The 25,501-nt window shown below is 38.9% G+C and overlaps 2 protein-coding genes and 1 pseudogene across 2 annotated transcripts; all 3 read left to right on the forward strand.

Annotated features, from left to right (window-relative positions):
- Positions 1 to 934: 934 nt before the first annotated feature.
- LOC125245630 (antigen WC1.1-like) lies at positions 935 to 18,506 on the forward strand. The gene is made up of 17 exons (XM_048156297.1): positions 935 to 964; positions 1,116 to 1,156; positions 1,700 to 1,803; positions 1,897 to 2,094; positions 2,193 to 2,270; positions 2,800 to 2,862; positions 7,280 to 7,326; positions 7,555 to 7,693; positions 8,831 to 9,145; positions 9,440 to 9,742; positions 9,831 to 10,145; positions 10,645 to 10,681; positions 15,207 to 15,472; positions 15,574 to 15,930; positions 16,158 to 16,475; positions 16,712 to 17,014; positions 18,381 to 18,506. Exons 1-17 carry the CDS (start codon positions 935 to 937, stop codon positions 18,464 to 18,466), a joined length of 3,000 nt encoding a protein of 999 aa, XP_048012254.1. The 3' UTR covers positions 18,467 to 18,506.
- On the forward strand, positions 6,065 to 6,176 carry LOC125246491 (annotated as a pseudogene).
- Positions 18,507 to 19,364: 858 nt separating the features above from the next.
- Positions 19,365 to 25,479, forward strand: LOC125245632 (scavenger receptor cysteine-rich type 1 protein M130-like). The gene is made up of 4 exons (XM_048156298.1): positions 19,365 to 19,503; positions 24,586 to 24,900; positions 25,024 to 25,221; positions 25,320 to 25,479. Exons 1-4 carry the CDS (start codon positions 19,365 to 19,367, stop codon positions 25,409 to 25,411), a joined length of 744 nt encoding a protein of 247 aa, XP_048012255.1. The 3' UTR covers positions 25,412 to 25,479.
- The last annotated feature ends 22 nt before the right edge of the window (positions 25,480 to 25,501 follow it).

Genomic DNA, 25,501 nt, shown 5'->3' on the forward strand with positions numbered 1-25,501 from the left:
AAATAAATGAAAATATACTTATGTATATGTCTCTTTAACATATTTGCTTCTGTTTTTTCCTCAATCTTTCTCACTTTAAAAATATATATATATATATATATATATATATATATATATATATATATATATAAACATTAAATCATTTAAGTGATCTGTGATTTTAGAAGAAAAATCACTTATGTAAGTGTGGTAAACATTGTAATTGTTCTTCTTATTAGGTTTAGACAACATAGGCCTGGTTTCACAGACTTAGCCTAAGCCAGAATTAAGCCTTAGTTCGAATAAGATATTTCAGTAGCTTTTAGAAATGTACACTAGAAAAAAAACATTCCTGGTGTGCATCTTCAGACAAAACAATGGCACTGACATATTTTGAGATATGTCAGTTTAAGTTGCTTTCAGTTAAAACAGCTCAAACATGCATTTTAGTCTAGGACTAGCTTAAACCTTGTCTGTGAAACTGGGGGATAGTGTCACATTCTGGACAAGAACCACTAAAGTGTAGACAGGAAGAGACCACATGACTGCTATTTAAAACCAACCACAGTTAGTTTATACCAGTGGTGGGTGACGTTGGTCCTGGAGAGCCACAGTCCTGCAGAGTTCAGCTTCATTCAAACACACCTGATCAAGATATTCAAGGTCTGAAGGTTGCTAGAAAGCTACAGGCAGGTGAGTTTTTATCAGGGTTGAAGCTAAACTCTGCAGGACTGAGACTCTCAGGAAAGAACTTATATAATGTTTAGTAGAGGGATTATTTGAAATATGTTATGCCATTTCTCATATGTTATGCCTTCTTCATCTTCATCTTTATTTAGTATCTGTTTCACTGTTCACTATTTTAATGTGAGAAATACCACTAAGTAAATTTTAAATTAGTTATATAGATCAAATGTTTCACAAAATTATAATTTTTTTCTGTCTGTCATTAGTAATGAGGGCTTACTTGTGCGTTGTGCTCTTGGTAAACATTTACTTAAATGGTTTTGTAAAAGAGTCATTTTACAGAGTTGAGTTTATTACATGTTAATGTCATGCTAACATATGTATACACTAATAGACAGTGTTTAGGACATTTACAGTTAGTTATCAGTGCTTTTATCTCTTCTCTGCAGGTGTTGGGCTTTGATGCTGTAAATAAACTGGAGAGTTTGATGTTGAGTTTATCAAGCAGAGAGAGATGGAGAGTTGCCTGACACTCATTTTACTGACTGTAAAACTCATCACAGCTGGTAAGTACACATGAAATTAAAGAGATTAAGTTATTTTTAGGAATGAAGGTGTCAGATTTAATCACTTAAATTTAAATTATACTGAAATGTGTTTTTTTTATGTCTGTGTAATCGCTTTGTCACAATATTTTAAATGTGCTCCTGTGTTTAACAGGCAATTTTTCCTTTTTTTTCTCTTTCGCTCTCTGTCTGTTTCTCCCATTTATAAAGAGCTATAAGTTTTACATGCTGTCTTCTTTTATTCTTTATAATATCATTATCAAAATAATGTTATTATTTGTTATTTAGAGAAACCCTAAAAGGCCATTTATTATTATTGTGTTTTTTCCTTGTTGTCTTGTGATTGCAATTTAATTTTGCACATGATACCAACATCCCACATTTTGTCTCAATATTCTGTTCATACATTGCTCATCTTTTCTCTGGTTGCAAATGATTTAATCATCATATGTTGTGTGGCTGAACAGAGTCGAGTGCAGAGGGAATGAGATTCACCTGTGGGACTGTCCTCTCTCCCTGAAGAACCACACTGACTGCTCCAACAAAGATCACGCTGGACTCACCTGTGCAGGTCACAGAAAACACTGATGAAAATGATTCATTCATTGCTGATAATATTTGTGTATTTGCCTGATTTTGAATGTGGTTGTGTCTGTTTTGCCAGATTTGTCAGTGTCCACTACTCCGGCCACAACAACATCATCTTCTCCTCCAGTTTCTCAGACAGTGAGCTCAACATCAGTCTCTCGTCCACAAACTCCTCCGTCTCTCTCTGTGCTTGTGATTGTACTGGGAGTTGTGCTCTTACTGCTCTTAGTGCCACTGCTTATACTGATTCAGCAGAACAGAGTGATGAGGAGAGGTAGGAGAGATCCAGAGACTGTCATATTGTGTCTTATTCAGTGTGTGATCAGTCATGTGTTGTGAACTGACAGCAGGTTTGTCTCTCTACACTCACAGCTCTCTCTAAGAAGACTGAGGCCATTTATGAGGAGCTTCACAGACCCACTAATAGACACCATCTCTTCACTCATAGGGGTGAGTAAGTGTCAGAGTGTCTGATTTAGGAGATCAACAGGGTAATCACTGTACTCAGGGGAGTGAGTGGAGTAAATTGCATAGATTTATTTGTAGGACCTTTTTTATGTCATTTGATGTCAAATGATGTGTGGTTAGTGCTGAATGACCCAAAATAAGTTGGGATTTTAGCTGGTTTGTGATTGTAAACATATTTTTATGGTTCTACTTCTTTATAACAGGAAGTGTCCTTTCTGAAGAACAGTATTCTGGGTATGGAGATGCTGATAATTTTCTTTCAGGTTAGAGGACTGAAATATAATAATATTACATGCTACATAGAAACATGTGAAATGAATCAAAATCTTCCACTTACCAAGTTAACATTACTGAATGTTAAATATCTTAAATAAATAAAAATCCAATATAACATAATCCACATTTAATTTTTACGCAAAGTAATTATTTTTAAAATTCACTGTAAAACAGAATGGAGCACAGTGTTAATTATGTTTTTATGAAAATGTTTATTGCACTTTTTTAATATCAGAATCTGCAGTAGGAGTCACACCTGACTACTATAATGATGTCACCACCATTATAGGTCCAACAGGTCAGTGACTGATCACAAAATTTCACTTCAAGTTAAACTTATTGGGCCTGGAAACGGTGAAATATTTTTTTTTTTTCCCTCTTTCTTTTAACTTATTTAGAAGAACAACAATTTAAAACAGAGAATTATGATGATGTAATCACTGTTGGATTGAGACATCGTGATACAGGTTTATTTCTTTAATTATTAATATTATTTGAATATGCATGGTCCTTTGATTAGGCCTATAACATTTCATTTTTCATTATTTTATTGCAGATGACATATCAGAAAGCTATGATGATGTTGTCGTCATAAGACGGTGGGTTTCATTTTACTCTTTTAGAATCAAGATAGTCTGATACAGTGATTTTTCTTTCCAAATTATATTATTATATAAATTATACTTCATACTACTTTTATTATATTTTTTATATATTGTAGTGTGTTTTCAAGTGCAGTGTGAGATTGTGTTCATGTATTTAATGATTGATACATTTATATCAGAATGCAGTCTGAAGGAGTAGATGATGAGAGAAATATCAGTGAAGATGCGAGAGACTTGTTAGGTAAGTTATTGTGACCTGTTTATCTCACACAATATGTTTAGATTTTATAACTAGAAATTGCAATGCAAATGTTGATTTGCACATTAAGCATGTACTGATACAAGAATTTGTTCTTGTTTTCAAACAGCAGGCTATGATTATTTGAAGGAGGAGCCAAGAAAACAGGGAGGGGCTATGTTCAGTTTGTGACCACACCCACCACCACCACAGTCTTATACAGCTTTTAATTGTCTCAACAATGAGTTTAAATGATACATACTATTAAGTTTTAGTTTCAGTCCACTATTGTTACAGCTGAAGCATTAATAGAAAACATGGACTTCAATTCAAAACATGCAGCAAACAAACTGGAAATATATATATATAGAACAGATAAATAAAACAGACAGGGTATTTCATGTTCTTGTATTATTCTCACATTTCTGATTATTAAAAAAAAAAAAAAACGCTCATATCATCATCAGTAATGTTTCAAGCTCTGCACATGCATCAAGATTTTGAGGGTCAGAAGCCTGTTGTCTAAACTGTTGTCTAAATTTTATTTAGACAACAGTTATGTATGGGTAGCTTCCTAAAAAATGATTTCATGTTTTAAAAAATTATTTCTGTTTTTTTTTTGTTTGTTTGTTTTGTTTTTTTGTGATTCTTTTCATCATGTTGTGATTTTTTTTTTTTTTTTTTTTTTTTTCCTGGTATAACGTTCATTAAACTCCTCTTGAAGTTTTGAGATATATAATTTTGTGTGTCTGATACAGCAGCAAATACATTGGTAAATAGAGAGAGATCAAATACATATATTTACATATATTTAATTTAACATTTAATTATTGAATGTTTGTCTAATATCTGAATCAGTTTTTTGTGCAAGTGAGATGAGTAAATGCCTGCTCATTAGTCTAACTACAATAACGATCATGTTCACACAGCACACACAACACCTCTGTCTCTTGCTCCTGATTTCTCTCAACACTGAGATAAGAGAGCTGTCAGTCAATAAATGGGAAAACAAGTAAATTGCTTTACTTATTTGAAAAAGTACTAACTCAGATATTTTGTTGTAAATTTAAAAGCAATGTTACTTTACTAGTTACTTGAAAAAAGTAATGTGATTACTTAACTTGCATTACTTGTTACTCCCAACACTGGCCTTTGACTTGAACAATTAATTACTATATATGTATGTGCAAAACATGGACATAATTTCAAAATGCCAAAGAAATTGGAAACAAATAACGAATAAATAAAACTCACATTTACATATTATTGTATACTCACACTTCTCTCTTATAAATGGCTCTGTTATATCAGCATTGTAGTTTTTAGTTTAGTATATGCATACTGTGAGTTTCTGAGGGTTAAAATGAAAGCACACATATTGCAAATATTGCACACATACTCAGGTGTTTCTAAAACAAAATTATAGCAAAATATAAAACTCTAACATCATCTGCATACACTATTCAAATGTTTTATTCAGACAATAATGTACCAAGACAATTTTTTACTTGATTCTTATTTAATTAATTTGTATTTGAAATGCATAAATAAAAAAAATACATCATGCTTTACTTCATAATATAAATAGTTTACGTGCGCGCGAGAGTGTGTGTGCGTGTTTTTGTGTGCACGTGCGCGTGTATGGAAAAGCCGAAAAAACCTTGTCTGATGTAAATGAAGCTGGTCGGTGATTTTCTCTATTAAAGTTAACGCTGAGCACACTCTCTTCCTTCTTTCCTTTTCTCTCTCACCAGAGGAAACAAGACTTTTTTTCTTTTGAATTGCTGAGAGAGATGATGAGAAGTTTGGACTGTGTGTAGAGCAGAGGAAGATAATGTCACCAATGCAGGTAAGTGCACCTTCAGTTAAAGGTTCAAACAGTTCCTTTTAAAATATTGGTAACCCTTTACAATAAGGTTTCATTTGTTAACGTTAGCTTAACCTACATTATTTAAAATGACCTAATAATGAAAGAAAAAAAAAAAACTTCTAAAGCATTATCAGTCTTAGTTAATGTTCATTTTGACATTTATTGATACATCTTTAAAATAAAAAAATGTATGTAATTATTTAGTATAATAGAATATTATTATGGACCTGAGCTATGTACTAACAACAGTTGTATTGTTATGAACTAACATTAACAAAAACGCTTAAATACAGTATAGTTAATGCACTAACTAATGTTAACTAATGGCAAGTGTTAGCAAAATATTTAATATTAGTAGTTAAATATTTAACAAAAGGAGATTCCTGTGTGTGTGCCATCAGTGACTTTATATTTATATTATTTTATTTTTTTTTCCATCTTTTTTTTTCTATTGATATTTTTATTTTTTTATTTTTATTATTTTATTTTTATTACTTATTGTTATGAGTAACTTTTTAGGTGCTATGATTTGTCACCATTTTATTTCACCAACCAAACTTTTTAATATTATTTTTTCTGTCTTTCTTTTTTCCCCTCAAAACACTTAGATTAAACCTCTCAAATTGATTATTTAGATTCATTTTACATTTTATGACCTTTTTGATTGTTTTGTTTACCTGTCCTTTAAACTGAGGGACAGACACCTCTCAGGTTTCATTAAAAATATTGTTTCAAAGATGAACCAAAAGCTTTATGGGTATTCCAATAATGAAGCAAGTATAGTTTCAAATTTTACTGACATAGTCCAATTAATTCATGATCCCTGCAAATTCCCCAAATGTGGGAATCTCGACTGCATAATTTATGGTAGTGGGGGACTGCGTTTGCGCTCTCCCCTGGATTTAATAGGGGCAGTCATGGCCTAATTAATAGAGAGTTGGACTTGTAACCCAAAGGTCTTGGGTTCGAGTCTCAGGTGCGGCAGGGATTGTGAGGGGAGTGAATGTCCAGCGCTCTCCCCACTCTCAATACCAAGACTGAGGTGAGACCCTTGAGCAAGGCACCGTACCCCTGAGTGCTCCCCGGGCGCCGCAGCAATGGCTGCCCACTGCTCCGGGTGTGTGTTCACTGCTGTGTGTGTGCACTTGGATGGGTTAAATGCAGAGCACATATTCCGAGTATGGGTCACGAGTATGGGTCACTTCACTCACTCATAATGTAAGTTTGGCAAACATTGTATTTGTACTTTATTCTCTCATGTGGACAGGCATCTGGCATCTGGTCCACATTGTCAAATATTCTGGACAAGAACCACTAAAATGTAGAAGGAAGAGACTGTATGACTGACATGTAAACCAACAACAGGTAGGTTTGTTTTATGTAACATTATGTTAAGTTATTATGTTAAGTTATTTTTTTCCTTCATCTTTATTCACTGCTCACTGTTTTCGATGTGTGAAATATAACTAATGCTATAAAAAAAATAAAAGTTTCTTTAATATTAAAATTTACAGAGGGTCATTTATTATTTATTTCTTCAAATATATAATGTTAGTTTGTCTCTGCTCTTGAAGTATGAATGTGAAATACACAGTAATTTAGCAGAGATGTAATTCACTGGCTCCCTCTGCTGGTGACAGGGTGAACAACATGCTCATCTTCAGTGATTTTTTTTTTTTTTTTTTTTTTTTTTTTTTTGTGGGCCACCTGAAAGAAAACACTTTTGTGCAGTTAAATACATTTCACATTAGTTACAGGAATTATTTAAAAAAAAAAAAAAAAAAAAAAAAAAACCTCTAATTAGTTTAATAAGGGCTTACTTTTGCTGTGTGCTGTGCTCTTGGTAAACATTTACTTAAATGCTTTATAAAATGAGTACTTATTTTACAAAGTTGAGTTTATTACATGTTAATATCATGCTAACATAACATATGTATACACTAACAGACAGTGTTTAGGACATTCACAGTTAGTTATCAGTGCTTTTATCTCTTCTCTGCAGGTGTGGACTTTGATGCTGTAAATAAACTGGAGAGTTTCCTGTCTCCTGTAAGTGTCGTGTGTGTGTGTGTGTGTGTGTGTGTGTGTGTGTGTGTGTGTGTCTTGATGGGTGGGGAGGAGGAGTTCATCAGCACTGACAGTTAGATATATATGGAAAAAATCATAAAAGCCTCCTTTGATTTGTCACTGAAGTTGTTTGATGATTTCCTCTGTTGTGTCTAATAAGGTAACAGCGAGTGTGATTGGAGGTGTTGGACCTCTTTCTCTCTCATTAAGGGGTGTGAGAGGATGCCTGTACTTCTGTATCATCAGTGCGGAGAAGCTTTACTGGATGTTGAATTAATCAAGCAGAGAGAGATGGAGAGATGCCTGATGCTCATTTTACTGACTACAGTTGTAAAACTCATCACAGCTGGTAAGTGCACAAGAAATTAAAGAAATTAAGTTATTTTTAGGAATGAAGGTGTCAGACTGTTATTTAGTCACTTAAAATTAAACTATACCGTAATGTGTTTTTTGTGTCTGGGTAATCACATTGTCACAATATTTTAAATGTGCTCCTGTGTTTAACACGCAATTTTTTCTTTCTTTCTCTTTTGCTCTCTGTCTTTCTCTCTCTGTTTCTCCCATTTATAAAGATCTATAAATAAGTTTAACATGATGGTCTTTTTTTATTCATTATAATTATCAAAATAATGTTATTATTTGATATCAACAGATTTTTTGCCTTGTTTTGTGATCACAATTTAATTTTGCACGTGATATCAACATTGGAAATTTTGTCTCAATATTCTGTTTTCTCAAAATAGAAGAAAGAAAGAAAAAATAACCATACATTGCCCACCTTTTCTCAGGTTGCAAATGATTTAATCGTCATGTTTCAAACATCATGCAGGCATCTCGGTTAAGTAAATTTGATCACACATTTGGAGTTCTGATTTTATAGACATTCATTTGGAAATATTAGTTTGAGACATGTTAGCTTGAGTGAGTCCCATAAACATTAACCCCCCAAAATTATTTGCTAATTCACGATCCTGCAACATAAATGCTATATTATGTCAAGATCTCAATAAAAAGAATCATGAGAAACAAGACCTAAAACCTAAAGGCCTTACTGTGTTAAATCTTACATAATACAGAGCTCAGCTGCAGAAGAAGTTTGGGGCCAATCTGTAAACTTTAAAATACTCACCGTCTCAATAATTTAGACACAAGACGTAAACAATATGTGTGTTAACATGATTTTAGTGTGGAAAAAATTACTAGCCTTTTCTGTGTAAATTTATATCCAGTTTTACAACTTTGTTTCCATGACAAAGTAATGGTATAAACCCTGTAACAATGTTTTAAAAATTTTAGGATAATTGGGGAAAATTTAGGAAAATTATAAGTTTTAATAAAAGTTTTTAATAAAAAAGTGTGTTGAAGTCTGAATGTTATTTTAAATATTCAAATGTATGTGTCCCATTTTGCCAGTTGTTCCACTTTGTAATGCTATGAATTAAACTCTCATATATTACCTCTCTCATTGTTACTGCTTAATATTTAGACGGTGTGAATGTGAGGTTGGTTGGTGGTCACAGTCGCTGTGCTGGTACAGTGGAGGTTCTTCATAGAGGTCAGTGGGGAACAGTGTGTGATGAGGACTGGGATTTGGCTGCTGCTGCAGTGGTGTGTAGAGAGCTGGACTGTGGAGAACCTGTAGATGCTCTGAGTGATGCTCATTTTGGACAAGGATCAGGACCAATCTGGATGAGTTTTGTCAGGTGTACTGGATCAGAATCTACACTGAAGAACTGTGGGTCAGGAGGATGGGGTAGAAGCACCTGTGATCATACTAAAGATGCTGGAGTCATCTGCTCAGGTGAGGTATTCTACATATTCAAATTCATATCTTTGCAATATTTTTTTGTGCTTCCATATTGGCTTCTAATTTTTAAGTTGATTTTAAAATGTTGACTTCAATGATAGATTTCATATTTATATTAGTTTTTTTTTTTTTTTTTTTTGCATATATATTGATTAAAATACTAACAATAAAATGTTGTTGTTGTGTTTTTTTTTTTTTTTTTTTTTTTTTTTTTTTATATGTACAAATCATTATCTTGAAGCCCCATAAATAAGTCATGCTTTTGTTGATCTGTGTTGTCTTATTTAGAAGTCAGACTGGTTGGAGGTTCTCGCTGCTCTGGGAGGTTAGAGATACTTGATAATCAGACGTGGGTTTCAGTGTGTGCTGCTGCCTTTGACCAGCAGGATGCAGAGGTTGTGTGTAGAGAGCTGGACTGTGGGAATCCTGTACAGGTGCTGGGAGAAGATGCTTTTGGCAAAGGAGACGCTCAGATGTGGACACAAGAGATTCAGTGCAGAGGAAATGAGTCTCAGATTCATCTCTGCCCAACATCACCATCACATGAAAACAACTGTTCACAAGAACACAGCATTGCTTTGCAGTGTACTGGTAGGAGTTTAAAGTACAACAAAACATATTAACTTCATTTTATTATATCATTTCATATTTACACTAGCTTTTTTTCTTACATTCACAGACATAATAAATGTGAGGTTGGTTGGTGGTCACAGTCGCTGTGCTGGTAGAGTGGAGGTTCTTCATCGAGGTCAGTGGGGAACAGTGTGTGGTGCTGGCTGGGATTTGGCTGATGCTGCAGTGGTGTGTAGAGAGCTGGACTGTGGAGAACCTGTAGATGCTCTGGGTGATGCTCATTTTGGACTGGGATCAAAACTGTTTTGGATGAAAAATGCAATATGTACTGGTTCAGAGTCTACACTTAAGAAATGTGGATTCTTAAAACCAACTGAACCTGATTTGTGTCTTAATAAAAGCGCTCAAGTCATTTGTTCAGGTAAGCTAAAGCTGAAAATCCAGTCCTAATGTATAAGGCAGTTGCATCAAAAGCTGTCATAATTTCATTTTTTTGTTACCATTTTCCACCTTTTTGACCACACAAACTTTTCAATTAGGCTGTAATAATCATGGACCTTGTTAAAAATAAACCTTAGAAGCTTTTTTCTAATAATACATTTTAATGTAATGCCCTGAATAAATTTATTCATAGATATTGTTGACATGGAAATGTGGGTAGATTTTTACATAAACTATAACTATTCATTTTTTTTCTATATGAGCTGTTTGTGAAGCTTATTTTCAAGGCCTTTTTGGACTGGAAAAAGTTTACATGAATAATATGTTTTCATAGTAAATATATTTATTTCAGAAGATAAAGGAAAATATGATTTATCATTATATTACTAATATAGTGAATATATGACTGACTCATTATTGAACTCATTATTGAAATTATTGAACTTCAAATTTTGTTCTTTCCTGTGTTGTTCTTTCAGAAGTCAGGCTGGTTGGAGGTTCTCGCTGCTCTGGGAGGTTAGAGATACTTGATGATCAGTCGTGGGTTTCAGTGTGTGCTGCTGCCTTTGACCAGCAGGATGCAGAGGTTGTGTGTAGAGAGCTGGACTGTGGGGCTCCTGTACAGGTGCTGGGAGAAGATGCTTTTGGAAAAGGAGACGTTCAGATGTGGACACAAGAGATTCAGTGCAGAGGAAATGAGTCTCAGATTCACCTCTGCCCAACATCCTTACACAAAAACACCTGTTCATATGAAAGTGATGTTGGCTTGATGTGTGCAGGTTTGAGCTAATTTTTTTTTTTTTTTTTTTTTCAAATTTAATGTTCCCAAAAACTACACTAAATATTCATTAATTTCATTTTCTTTGCATGATACTTTCCCCTAATTCTTTCCCTTTGTCCATATGTTTTTACTCCCTTTTTATTCATTATATAGACATTATGAGAGTGAGGTTGGTTGGTGGTCACAGTCGCTGTGCTGGTAGAGTGGAGGTTCTTCATAGAGGTCAGTGGGGAACAGTGTGTGATATTTTCTGGGATATGGCTGAAGCTGCAGTGGTGTGTAGAGAGCTGGACTGTGGAGAACCTGTAGATGCTGTAGGAGGTGCTCACTTTGGACCAGGATCAGGACCAATCTGGACAAATCGCAGTTTATGTTCTGGATCAGAATCTACATCGAAGAACTGTGGAACAGTAAATTGGGGTTTTTATGACTGTGATCATACAAAAGATGCAGGAGTCATCTGCTCAGGTAAACTCCTCCAAACCTTGACCTATTTTTATGTCACTGATAAACCACCTACTATAAAGATATGAGACTATCCTCCTCCAAAAATAAATAAATAAATAAATAAATAAAATAAAATACAAAATACCTTAATTTTAAGTATATCAAAATAAACTACTGTATTTTTGTTTTTTAAAAGGGAGCATGAAATTTCTTCGCAAGCCTTCCATCATTTGGCCTAATTTGACCATTACTCTGACTCAGTTGATTAAGTAAACAATGTTTGATAGCAACAGCTATTCTCTGCCCAAGTCATTTTAATAAATTTGCATATGTAACCAGTTAAATCACAATATGTAGGATTTTTGGATTAAAATATCCGGAAACCACTAGAACAATGTTATATATTTTGTTGACTTGTGTACTTACATTATCCCAAATGTTCCCAAGAATTTTTAAATGCAGAGAAATATTCAGTTTCTAATAAATAATCACATGTCCATGCGTTGCCTATCAATGACATCATACCCTCAATTTCCGTTTTTATTTAGTAGAAACCGTGGAAACATCAAAGACACTTTAGTATATTATGTGTTTCATTAGACAGGTGAGCAACTGTTTGGATACATTCATCAACAGAAAACTAATCATTGTTATGTAGCTCAACACAGTAAATCTTATTGTTTAAATCTTGTTTTCTTGATTTACCATGAGTACCATGTTTTTCCATTACTAATATCGATCTAGCTTACTGCAGTGTGCAACAAGAGTCTCATAATAGCCGCCGAGCGAAAGCAGAGTAGCACTATAACAACTTTCAACACACAAATGAATCTAATATGATAAACAGCACTGCTTTACCCTACGTGCACATGACCGGAAAAGTGGAAGCAGCGACTGCGGCATAATAAAAGTTCCACTGCTCTTGAGCTGTGTGTCGCGCTCGTTTCTCATTAGCAATCGCTCCAGCGGCCTTGTTACAGCTCTCACAGCATTCAGCCAGCTCTGCTTCATACTACAGTAACGTTAATAATCTCATCCATGAACTTGATTTCTGCCTGAGTCCTATCCCAATTCTTTTCCACCAGCTGTAGACTTGAAGACAACACCTCCCATGATTCCATGAAATCAAGGTGTCATCAAGCTATGCCTTTGTTTTGAATGACAAACAAGTCATTCATAAGAAGATAACTGATGGCACCTGTATTCATAGCAACTAGTTTCTAACTAATTAATCAATTGATTGTTAAGCATAAATATAGGGGGATGCTGCCCGGTATAATAGTTTTCAAGAACATTATGTAAATTGGTAAACTAGCCTATGCTACCAAAACGAACACCAAAACTTATCATGAACTGTTAAAAATGATAGCAATTTAAGCAAAAAATGTATGGAAAGCTGACAGCCTGCACATTTCTTGACCACCTTCTTCCATATGGATCAATTTTCTGTTCTGATCTCAACAAATCTGGGAAAACTACTGAGTAGGCACCAATCAGAGGCCGCATTTTTATGTTATCATGTAGACTTCTTACATTTTACAGTATTTTAAAAATACAAAAGTACAAAACACTAAAGTATTTTGATACAAAATTCTAAGCCATTTTCATCAACCCTATCAAATACAAATACAAAATACTATTTTGTATTTGAAATACATGTATCAGAAATACTGCCCATACCTGCCTATAGGTCATTTTTCAAAGACTTTATTATGACCTATATTTACGTTTTAAAGTCATGCGCCCTCTAGCTGGTGTAAAAATGACAGTCGTGTTACGTCTGTCATCATGGAATGATGTATGTATATGTCGTTACTTATTAAAATGTGAGTTCATTTAAAAGCAATGTGTGGACTTTTTACACAATTTTTCCTATTTCCATTTAGCAAAACTCTTTTTTTTTTTATTAACGACTACACCCACCCCCTACCCTTAGTGATTTATAGTGCATATACACTTAATGAGCACATTCACTCCTTGGGATCGAACCCAGGATCGCATGATCGCATATTGTTATATATTGCAATGCTCTACCAGTTGAGCTACGCAAAATACGAAATGCATTAAAATGAAAGTGTCTTGTTGTCGATAGGGGCGCCACTTTAGTAAACGCTCCTATGGGTCGTATTTCAGGGAAGTGACAAATGACCTATATAGTTTTGGTTATTGGTTGGTGAATGTTGAAAATTTCCCTTTTATGTTCCATGAAAGAATGTAAGATGAGTTTGGATTGACATGAGATTGAGTAATTTGATTATTTTACTCCTTTCACATTAATAAGTTGTGCTTTGTGGTTGACCATTAATGACAAGAATTACACATAGATAGCAAACAGAACTGGAAAGTTTCTTATCTCTTGCTACTTCAGGTGTCAGACTTATTGGAAACTCCACTTGCTCTGGGAGATTAGAGATGGTTCATGGAAAAACATGGTACACAATGTGTGCTGCTGCCTTTGACCAGCAGGATGCAGAGGTTGTGTGTAGAGAGCTGGACTGTGGGGCTCCTGTACAGGTGCTGGGAGAAGATGCTTTTGGAAAAGGAGACGCTCAGATGTGGACACAAGAGATTCAATGCAGAGGAAACGAGTCTCAGATTCACCTCTGTCCAACGTCCTCACACAAAAGCTGTTCACATGATAAGTACCAGAGGCTGTTCTGTGCTGGTGAGTTAAAAGAATATGATAATAATATACTTTTTACTCATAGGGTGTGTCTCAGTCAGCTCCCTAGTTCAGTAGTCAGAACACTGACCAGGAAGCCAGACATTTTAAGGGCTGTCTCAGTCACAAAATCCTTTGAATGTTAACTCCCTAGAAATCCCACAATGCACTCTGAAAACCTGATGCTCACTATGTTCCCTAAATGGAAATTCTTAAGCACAAAACAAATCACATGAACCAACACAATATCAACAAAATATTATCATGACATGCAATAGAAGATTTGAAAAGTCAAACCATTATTTAATGAAAAGTCAGCCTAAACATCAGTAGATAGGTATTATAAAATTAAAATTTGGCTATAATGTTGCATATATATAACATCAAAGTATATTTCATGACATACTTTAAACAGCATAAAAAAAGAAAGATTTTTTTCCTTTGTGTTGTTAATAAACACCAGTGGTGACAATACAAGCACCAAGTCATGTCACCAGAAATTGAGCATTCATTGTCTGAATGTGTAGTGAGCCAGTGTGCTTTACCTATGCCCAAATTTGTGTACACAATATACTGATACGTGAACTAGTGTGCTTATGGAGATCCATGCATAGTCTCTATCTGTATTTTTCTGTCACTTAGATAAAAAGAATGTGAGGTTGGTTGGTGGTCCCAGTCGCTGCGCTGGTAGAGTGGAGCTTCTTCATAGAGGTCAGTGGGGAACAGTGTGTCATTATGCCTGGGATATGGCTGATGCTGCAGTGGTGTGTAGAGAGCTGGACTGTGGAGAACCTGTAGATGCTCTGGGTGATGCTCATTTTGGACCAGGATCAGGACCAATCTGGATGGGTGGTACATTATGTGCTGGATCAGAGTCTACCCTGAAGAATTGTGGGTCAGGAGGATGGAGCATACATTCATGTACTCACAATTATGATGCCGGTGTCATCTGTTCGGGTGAGTAATTTAACTGATTGCCCAAGAATTTGTGTTGACAAAGAATATTGTTTATAAAACTGTAAATGTTTTTATGGTTATTCTATGTAACTATCAAGCAATTGTTTTTGTCTACTGTGCTCTGTCATTCATGTAATATGAACAGGTCATAAAGCTTCCAGACTTGTTAATGGATCTCACCTCTGCTCTGGGAGGTTAGAGATACTTGATGATCAGACGTGGGTTTCAGTGTGTGCTGCTGCCTTTGACCAGCAGGATGCAGAGGTTGTGTGTAGAGAGCTGGACTGTGGGGCTCCTGTACAGGTGCTGGGAGAAGACGCTTTTGGAAAAGGAGACGCTCAGATGTGGACACAAGAGATTCAGTGCAGAGGAAATGAGTCTCAGATTTCATTCTGTTCAATATCATTGCCACAGAAACACAACTGCACCAGTGACAATAATGTGGGACTGATCTGTTCTGGTAAATTATAAATATTCAGTGTCTCTTAATTTGTATTTGATACAGTATGTCTTCTCTGTCAGTTGCATTATACTTAATTTTAACTTCTTTGCTCTATCCAGGTTACACAGAGGCCAAACTGATGAATGGTTCAGACTCTTGTTCTGGAAGAGTGGAGCTTCGGTTCATCAATAAGTGGGGCACAGTGTGTGATGCATGCTGGGATATGAGAGCTGCCAGTGTCCTCTGTAGACAGCTGAATTGTGGGGTTGCTGTGTCTGTTGTGGGATCAGACTGGTTTGGCGAGGGAAGTGGTGAAATCTGGGCTGATGTGTTTGATTGTGACGGGAATGAAACAAAACTCTCAGAATGTTCCATCTCTTCATGGAGTCGAGCTGAACGTTCTCATAGACGAGATATTGGAGTCATCTGCTCTGGTGAGCAAAATCGTACTGTAATGAAGTCATGGGTTTCAGATTGAAACTACACATTTTAATAAATGTAGCATATTTTAGATACTGAATGACAAATAAATACTCTCTACAGAGAGTGAAGCTCATCTGGGGAACTGCAGCTCTCCACAAACTCTCAAATGCAGCTCCACAAAACAGCTGTCAATCACAAACTTTGGTAAGAAAATCAACATCTGGGCAGATTCTTCAGATGTTAGTGATCACTAATGTGTTTCTCTTTCTCTGAATATTAGGTCACGGGTCCATCAGGCTGGTGGGTTCTGGGGGAGACTGTGCAGGGAGGCTGGAGGTTTTTCACAGTGGCTCATGGGGGACAGTGTGTGATGACTCCTGGGATATTAAAGATGCCCATGTGGTGTGCAGACAGCTGCAGTGTGGAGTGGCTCTCAGTAACCAGCAGGTACCAGCCTGGTTTGGTCCTGGTTCTGGACCCATATGGCTGGATGAGGTGGAGTGTGAGGGGAATGAGACGTCCATATGGAGCTGCTCATCTCCAGGCTGGGGAAAACATGACTGTCAACACAAGGAGGATGTAGGAGTCGTGTGTTCAGGTAAATTAGGACTCAGTTGTGAAAAAATTGTTAATCAGTAACATCAAAACAAAAATATTTAAAAAATAGATACAATTTAGATTTTAAATTTTAAAATCTAAATTGTATCTATTTTTAAAATATTTTTAACCTAATCTTTTTTTGGTTATTTTAGTCATTTGTATGTATGTAACATCCAGTGGTTGAAATGAATGGGGTTGGATGAGAGCTGATATAGCATTCATGTTTCTATCTAGAGTTTAAAGAGATCAGGTTAACTGAGGGCTGTGAAGGGAATGTGGAGGTTTTCTACAATGGATCCTGGGGTAATGTGTGTTACAATAAGATGGACAAAGACACAGCGAGTCTGATCTGTCAAGAGCTGAACTGTGGAAGATCTGGTGTTTTGTCTGAATCTACACCAAGAGTTGAATCAGCTCGTAACTGGCTGGATAAAGTGAAATGTCGCCCACATGATTCAAATCTGTGGCAGTGTCCATCTTTACCCTGGGGACAGAATGACTGTGATAAAGATGAAGTGGCCAAAATCACCTGCTTGGGTAAGACTGATGTATTTTCCATCTCTATAAATACAGCAGTAATCCGCTAACATGTCTGAGCATATAAACAAAATATATATATATAATATAATTAGGGCTGTCAAATTTAACATGTTTACCCATGCAAGTAATTTTATTCAATTTTATTTTAACATGTTAAAAATATTTAACACAGCATCCATTTTTTTACCATCATCCTTTAGCTAGTGTTACATTATATGATTGTGCTGTTATTCATGCAAATGCTTTTAAACCATTCTAATGTGACAAAAGAGAACTCAGTGAAATACTAGCACACTGTCTGTGAATCTCCTGTCTGTGTGACACACACACAACTCACGCACAGAAATTGCTTTAGACAGCGTGCCGGCCACATTGAGTTCTCTTTCTCACAAAATGATGCCAGAATGCCTAATAAACCTTCTACTGTCTGTCATTAATGTTAATCAAAGAACAAAAGAAAAAGAGAAAATCACTCACTACTCTTGACTGAATAACTTTTATAGCTTTAAGGATTATTCTTGTGCCCTGTCCAAATACTCATACTTGCAATCTTGGTCACTTTAGAGCTTGTGCACACGACAGGAAGTAAGTGTCTGAAAAATGCCAAAGTGCAGTGCCCTTAATGCACACTAAACCCACACTATCTCGAATAGCGATTTTCAAGGCTAAGCATATCCCATCATGCATTATTTTCGGGAACTCACATGCCGAGGAAAACATTCCACTGTAAGTAAAATTAATTATATATTACATATAATTTGGTAGTAAAACATAAAGTGTTGCACATTTTATTGGTGGAAATATGGGTAGGGTATGTCTTTGTACAACATTTTCAACTGCTTTTTATCACTTAATTAGAAGCACCACAATTTTAAAATTGTTAGTTACTTCTGTTAGTTACATGACTACTGAATAGACAGTTTATTTTAAAATGCAAAGTCATGAAAATAAGAAAAAGCACTGTAAACTTTTTTCCAAGACTATAAGTGTGTCCTATCGGGTAATCAAAAGTTCTATACTTCACACATACTTAAACACTTGGGCCAAATACAGCATATACATAGAAAAGTGTTCAAGTGCAAAATGCAAAGACCGCAAGTGTGGGTATTTGGACAGGACATATATTTAATTTATAATTTATGCAGTGAAAACTGTGACGTGTTTGAAAACTTTATTCAGTTTCTGTATATTTCCTTCCTGTTAGATCAAATGTGTAAAATATACTGTCTTTATGATGTTGCTACACTATTTTGAGATGAAATGTGAAATTATTATTATAAAAATATATTAAAAACTGTAAAGTTAGATGCAATTAATCATTGATTGACAGCACCAAATATAATATTGAATGAACTGATTACAGAACAGGAGAGTCATGAGTCTCCTAGAAGCTCTTTGTCATGCTCCACATCTCCACATCAGAGACAGTGTTCAGGTAAGTTCATATGATATAGAAGAACACAAAAAAAAAAACAAAAAAAAAAAAAACATAACAGCCATGTGTGAATAATGCATGTAATTTTGTTTGGGGGAACCAAGAGGATTTAATAGAGTATCTCAGGGATGACTTGTTATTGTAGGCCAACCCGGAAGTTAGCGGGTCACAGGTTCCCTCGATCGAAAGCCTATGCATTTTTCCCATAAACTTTTGGAAAATCGCAAAAAATAAGCTCTGTGTTTAAGAAAGGGTTAACACGTTAACACAACATATATATATATATATATATATATATATATATATATATATATATATATATATTTTAAGCCTAAATAAAGTCATCAGATATAAAAAGCTAACATAGGCTATAAATGGACTACAGCACACCATGGTCGTGGATCAACGTCACCACCACCAAGCTTCCTCAAATGATGTTTTATTAACAAAATTCGGGAGGAGCAACGTTCAAATAATCCGACTAATCATCACGTCATCTCGGCCAGCTGTCAGCAATCAGTAATCAACATATCTACCCAATCAGCACAAGTGAAAGCATATATATAAGACACGGTCGACTCACCCATATTCCTCGACAGTTTGACAGCATCTGACCCGCCCTAAGTTCCCACCATGTCCGAAATTAATCTCTTTGTGTCCGATGAAGAATCTTTCGTCCTCTTTGCCACAATCCTCTGGCCTTACTAGGAGCAATTACACCGCCGCCGATTCATCTCATCAGCCCAAACAAACGGGTCCCCGCATGCCAAGACGCCGAGGCCGACTCTCGTCACTGCGGTCGAAACATCCGCGATCTCCTTCCGTGTATTTCCTAGTCCTGCTCATTCTATCATTCCTGCCATAAAGAAATGGACAACAAGGCAGTCGAGCACCAAGCTCGAGTCTCGGGTAATGCCGCCTCTTCCCGCGAAGGAACGGGCCTTGTTCCAGCATCAGGCCGCCGCCGCAGGCCTTCAGCAAGCCAGAGCCGCGCCGCAGCGCAGATTCAATCCCAGCCAGCTCGGACTTTCCTCCCCATCGGCTCAACCCCGTAAAAGCACAGTTAAAATCCTTCTCGTTTTCCGTCCCTGAATTAATTTCCACATTATGACATCTGTATCAATGCTTATCGGGGGAATTCACGTTTTAAACTGTTTCTGTAAAGTTTGCCATTCTAATTAACGTGCCGCTTGTGGTTTAAACACTCAATCAGCTGTTATATGCTCGTAGCCTATGACGTTCAGATTGCACGCACGTTCGCATAGTTTCATTAAACTCAGAACTTATTGTCATCGCTGTCCTGCGATTCATCAACAAATCGCTTAGTATTTCTGTTTCGAAGTATAACCACAGCTTCACTATTGGAGACGCAGAGACTGGTAGGACAAATTCTTTTCAAATCGTTATTTTGATGCATTTAAATAAATCTTACCGTCCCCTTTTCGTCTGTATCTGTTTTATAATGAGCAGAAATCTGTAAGTAACTTAACAAACCATAGACAGATAACCAATGAATAAACTAATTACATTACAGTTTGGAAAGTATGGAATTGAGTAATTTCCAGGTCTGGATGGAAAATATAATAAATATAAATAAACAATATTAAACAAGCAGCATGTCCATGGTTAAATGTAAGTGATTGTTGAAAACAATTAAATAAATTCAAGGTGCACATTTTTATTATGCAAAGCTCTGTCTTTTACAAATGAGTCTCTTTTGAGCTTCACTAAATGAAGGCGCTTGTGACTCAAACCAGCAACAGTTAAAAGAACAAGGATTATCCAAATCATATTGTACTTCGTTTGATGTTGAATGATCATCAAACAGCAATGATGGTACAAACAGTACTGTCATTTACAGTATCAAACCATTGTGTCAGAGGTGAATATATGCAGGTTTAAAGGATTTCAGGCTGCTTCTGAGAAAATAAGAATATGTAAAAGTTTAATAATCTATCTCTCGGCCCTGCACTGTTTCGCTGAGCTCAGGTTTCCAATCGCCCCGGATAAACGATGGGTCCAGCCACGTCCATTGAATTTCTGGGATTTAACTCGAATACAGTTAATTTCCAGGCATAAGGAATCAATAGGACATTTATGTTTGCTTCCACCTTCCTAAACAGTCCAAACTGTTCTAAACAGGAATTACTATCTTCGCTCAGCTACTTAAACTTCATGATGCGAGTAATTCCACAAGGCCAGTCTTTCATCTTACATCCTCACTCTTGTATCTTCAATTCATGTGCTAGAAACAAGCGTCAGGCCACAGCAGCAGCAAGCCTGGGTCGTGCCCCAGATTCCCCACTTTCCTTCTCCCTCCGCTTAGCCACACACCGCGGCTTTCACCGGCGCCGCGCACCATCCAACAATGCCTGCCCCTCTTGGTGAATGCCTTCCCTCCTAACGTGAGGATGCCTCTACTAGCGGAGCAAGCTCAGCCGTCTCAGCCATTTCATCCCACCATCTCTCACCCTACCTCTCTTTTGCCTTTGGTCTACAGTGTCAACTACGGACCTTAGCGTGAGGCTGCCTCCGCTATCGCCACAGGCCTAGACGTCCTATTTTCCCCAGCTTCCCTCTTTTTCTAACCACCCTGTTCCTTCCCAGGCTCCAGCGGCCAACCCGAGCAAGAGGCTGCCTCTGCTAACGGTGCAGGCCCAGACACCCCAATTTCCCTTTCTCAGTTTCCCTCTTTTCTAACCTCCTCATCCCTCCCCTGGCTCCAGGGGCCGACCCGAGTGTGAGGCTGCCTCCGCTAACGGCCTCGGTCCCAGCCTTTCTTCCTCCTTGCACTTTCCCATAAGCAAACGCCGTTCACCCTGTCTACTACAACACTGATGCCCATCCCACCAAATGCTACAGCCTTGGAACCAAACCCCGTTGCCAACAACATCAGATCCTCTTAGAAATTCAAGCTGTTGGCAAGAATTGCCTGGAATGTGGACCCATTCCCAACCCCTGTACCTTATTATTCAGAGCTGATATTTCCATAAACCACCTACTTAAAACTATCCTTGACATTCTTCAAGCTGTCTCCCCTAGAACCCTACAATCCATTCTGCATAGGAGCAGCAACTACAGCCACCCAAAAAGGCCTCTCCCAGCATCAGATTCAAACATTTGGTTGCTGGTCATCAGAAGCTTTCAAGAACTACATCCAATCTAATCGCTTCCATATTAAAGAAAGCCCAACGAACACCTATCGGCTAGTTTTAGCTCCAGCTTGTTCTCACACATACCTGCAAGCCGCCATATCCAACTCAACTAATACCATCATTCCAATACAACGGAAACTTTCTATCATTGCCGCAGCAGTGATGTGCCTCGGCTCCCACAGGAGCTCAGTTCCTCAGGCTATTCTCTCCACTGTCGCAGCAGTGATGTCGCCTCAGCTCCCGCAGGAGCTCAGTTCTTCTGGCTAACTTGTCCACTGCCACAGCAGTGATATCGCCTCGGTTCCCACAGGAGCTCATTTCCTCTGGCTATTCTCTCCACAGCCGCAGCAGTGATGTCGGCTCGGCTCCCGCAGGAGCTCATTTCTTCAAGCCGATTTCTCCACTGCCGCAGCAGTGATGTCGCCTCGGCTCCCGCAGGAGCTCAGTTCTTCAAGCCGATTTCTCCACTGCCGCAGCAGTGATGTCGCCTCGGCTCCCGCAGGAGCTCAGTTCTTCAAGCCGATTTCTCCACTGCCGCAGCAGTGATGTCACCTTGGCTCCCACAGGAGCTCAGTTCTGGCTGTTCTCTCCACTGCCGCAGCAGTGATGTCGCCTCGGCTCCCACAGGAGCTCAGTTCTGGCTGTTCTCTCCACTGCCGCAGCAGTGATGTCGCCTCGGCTCCCACAGGAGCTCAGTTCTGGCTGTTCTCTCCACTGCCGCAGCAGTGATGTCACCTCGGCTCCCACAGGAGCTCAGTTCTGGCTGTTCTCTCCACTGCCGCAGCAGTGATGTCGCCTCGGCTCCCGCAGGAGCTCAGTTCTTCAAGCCGATTTCTCCACTGCCACAGAAGTGATGTCACCTCAACTCCCACAGAGGCTCAGTTCTGGCTAATTTCTCCACTGCCACAGCAGTGATGTCGCCTCGGCTCCCGCAGGAGCTCAGTTCTTCTGGCTATTTTCTCCACTGCCGCAGCAGTGATGTCGCCTCGGCTCCCGCAGGAGCTCAGTTCTTCAGGCCAATTCCTCCACTGCCGCAGCAGTGATGTTGCCTCGGCTCCCGCAGGAGCTCAGTTCTTCAGGCCAATTTCTCCACTGCCGCAGCAGTGATGTCGCCTCGGCTCCCGCAGGAGCTCAGTTCTGGCTAATTCCTCCACTGCCGCAGCAGTGATGTCGCCTCGGCTCCCGCAGGAGCTCAGTTCTTCAGGCCAATTCCACCACTGCCGCAGCAGTGTCGTCACCTCGGCTCCCGCAGGAGCTCAGTTCTTCAGGCCAATTTCTCGACTGGCGCAGCAGTGATGTCGCCTCGGCTCCCGCAGGAGCTCAGTTCTTCTGGCTATTTCCTCCACTGCCGCAGCAGTGATGTCGCCTCGGCTCCCGCAGGAGCTCAGTTCTGGCTAATTCCTCCACTGCCGCAGCAGTGATGTCGCCTCGGCTCCCGCAGGAGCTCAGTTCTTCAGGCCAATTCCACCACTGCCGCAGCAGTGTCGTCACCTCGGCTCCCGCAGGAGCTCAGTTCTTCAGGCCAATTTCTCGACTGGCGCAGCAGTGATGTCGCCTCGGCTCCCGCAGGAGCTCAGTTCTTCTGGCTATTTCCTCCACTGCCGCAGCAGTGATGTCGCCTCGGCTCCCGCAGGAGCTCAGTTCTGGCTAATTCCTCCACTGCCGCAGCAGTGTTGTCACCTCGGATCCCGCAGGAGCTCAGTTCTTCAGGCCAACTTCTCCACTGCCGCAGCAGTGATGTCACCTCGGCTCCCGCAGGAGCTCAGTTCTTCTGGCTATTTCCCCCACTGCCGCAGCAGTGATGTCGCCTCGGCTCCCACAGGAGCTCAGTTCTGGCTAATTCCTCCACTGCCGCAGCAGTGATGTCGCCTCGGCTCCCGCAGGAGCTCAGCGCTGTCCAGTGTCTTCATTCATATGACGATAACTCTACCGGTCCTTTACTAACCCTTCTAGCAGCACATTCAGCCTAAGCAAGGCAATTTTGGGGGTCATCAGTAATGTTCCGGCTGCTGTCCTGCATTGGTTTGCAATTTTTTGGGGGAGTAATCTGGGTTCGGGCCAAAATACCGAGCTCGGAGCCCTCTCCTCGGACAGCACGCCAAATACGCATACTACTACGCATACATTTTTCTATCTGATTATTTGTAAGTGTGAACTCGTGAAATGATGTTTTATTAACAAAATTCGGGAGGAGCAACGTTCAAATAATCCGACTAATCATCACGTCATATCGGCCAGCTGTCAGCAATCAATAATCAACATATCTACCCAATCAGCACAAGTGAAAGCATATATATAAGACACGGTCGACTCACCCATATTCCTCGACAGTTTGACAGCATCCCTCCACCACCCCGTCTCCTCACACCTGCACTGGTTACTTTCCAGAATACTAACCAGAATGGGGGGAGTAATCTGGGTTCGGGCCAAAATACAGAGCTCGGAGCCCTCTCCTCGGACAGCACGCCAAATACGCATACTACTACGCATACATTTTTCTATCTGATTATTTGTAAGTGTGAACTCGTGAAACTTTGTTTAAAAACATGCTCGCTGATTATGATCTGCGTTGTGTATGAATACTTATCCACTTTTTCATGAGAAATGCTGTCCAAATGTCCTGTTCGTCATGATGACGTCTAAAGTCCCCGCCGTTTTTAAGGCACAATAAAGGTTTCAACAATTCACAAGAGGGTTATAACTGGTGTTTTATGTCATAGATCAAAACATGAAAATATTTAGAGGCTTTGTTAACCACAGACCTTACTTCAGGCAATTTAGCAAAAACCCATTCAAAAAACCCATTGACTTTGGGGCAATGGAACCAGAAGTCCTAAAATGCTAACTCGCTTCTGGGTTTTGCCTACAAAAACACATCATCCCTGAGGCACAACACACATACCCCACTGCAGATGGCACTGTTCTGACAGAACTCTGTTGGCCAATAATAAAGTTGTCTTGTCTGTGGTGGATTTTAGATCATGTTCCTCTCAGACTGAGTGGAGGGGAGGGCTGGTGCTCTGGGAGGCTGGAGGTGTATCATAACACTGTGTGGGGCTCAGTCTGTGATGATCTGTGGGACATCAGGGATGCTCAGGTGGTCTGCAGACAGCTGGGTTGTGGAGCAGCACTGAGGGCTGATGGGAATTCAGTCTTTGGTGCTGGTGAAGGTGTTGTGTGGCTGAACAGAGTCGAGTGCAGAAGGAATGAGATTCACCTGTGGGACTGTCCTCTCTCCCTGAAGAACCACACTGACTGCTCCAACAAAGATCACGCTGGACTCACCTGTGCAGGTCACAGCAAACACTGAGCAATATCGTTCATTTTAGATCATTTTAGTGCTAATAATATTTGTGTATTCAAGAGCCTTGAATCAAGACAATCATGATTCTGAATGTGTCTGTCTATTTTGCCAGATTTGTCAGTGTCCACTACTCCTGCCACAACAACATCATCTTCTCCTGCAGTTTCTCAGACAGTGAGCTCAACATCAGTCACTCGTCCACAAACTCCTCCGTCTCTCTCTGTGCTTGTGATTGTACTGGGAGTTGTGCTCTTACTGTTCTTAGTGCCACTGCTTATACTGATTCAGCAGAACAGAGTGATGAGGAGAGGTAGGAGAGATCCAGAGACTGTCATATTGTGTCTTATTCAGTGTGTGATCAGTCATGTGTTGTGAACTGACAGCAGGTTTGTCTCTCTACACTCACAGCTCTCTCTAAGAGGAGACACAGGAGCAAGACTGAGGCTGTTTATGAGGAGATTCATCACAGACACAATCACTTCACTCAGAGGGGTGAGTAAGTATCATAATGTCTGATTTGTGGAGGTCAACAGGGTAATGAGTTTATTCAGAGGGTTAGTGGAGTAAAATTGTAATTTCACTTGTAATGA

The sequence above is a fragment of the Megalobrama amblycephala genome, linkage group LG14, assembly GCF_018812025.1.
Source record: "Megalobrama amblycephala isolate DHTTF-2021 linkage group LG14, ASM1881202v1, whole genome shotgun sequence".
In the NCBI taxonomy this organism is placed as follows: Eukaryota; Metazoa; Chordata; class Actinopteri; order Cypriniformes; family Xenocyprididae; genus Megalobrama; species Megalobrama amblycephala.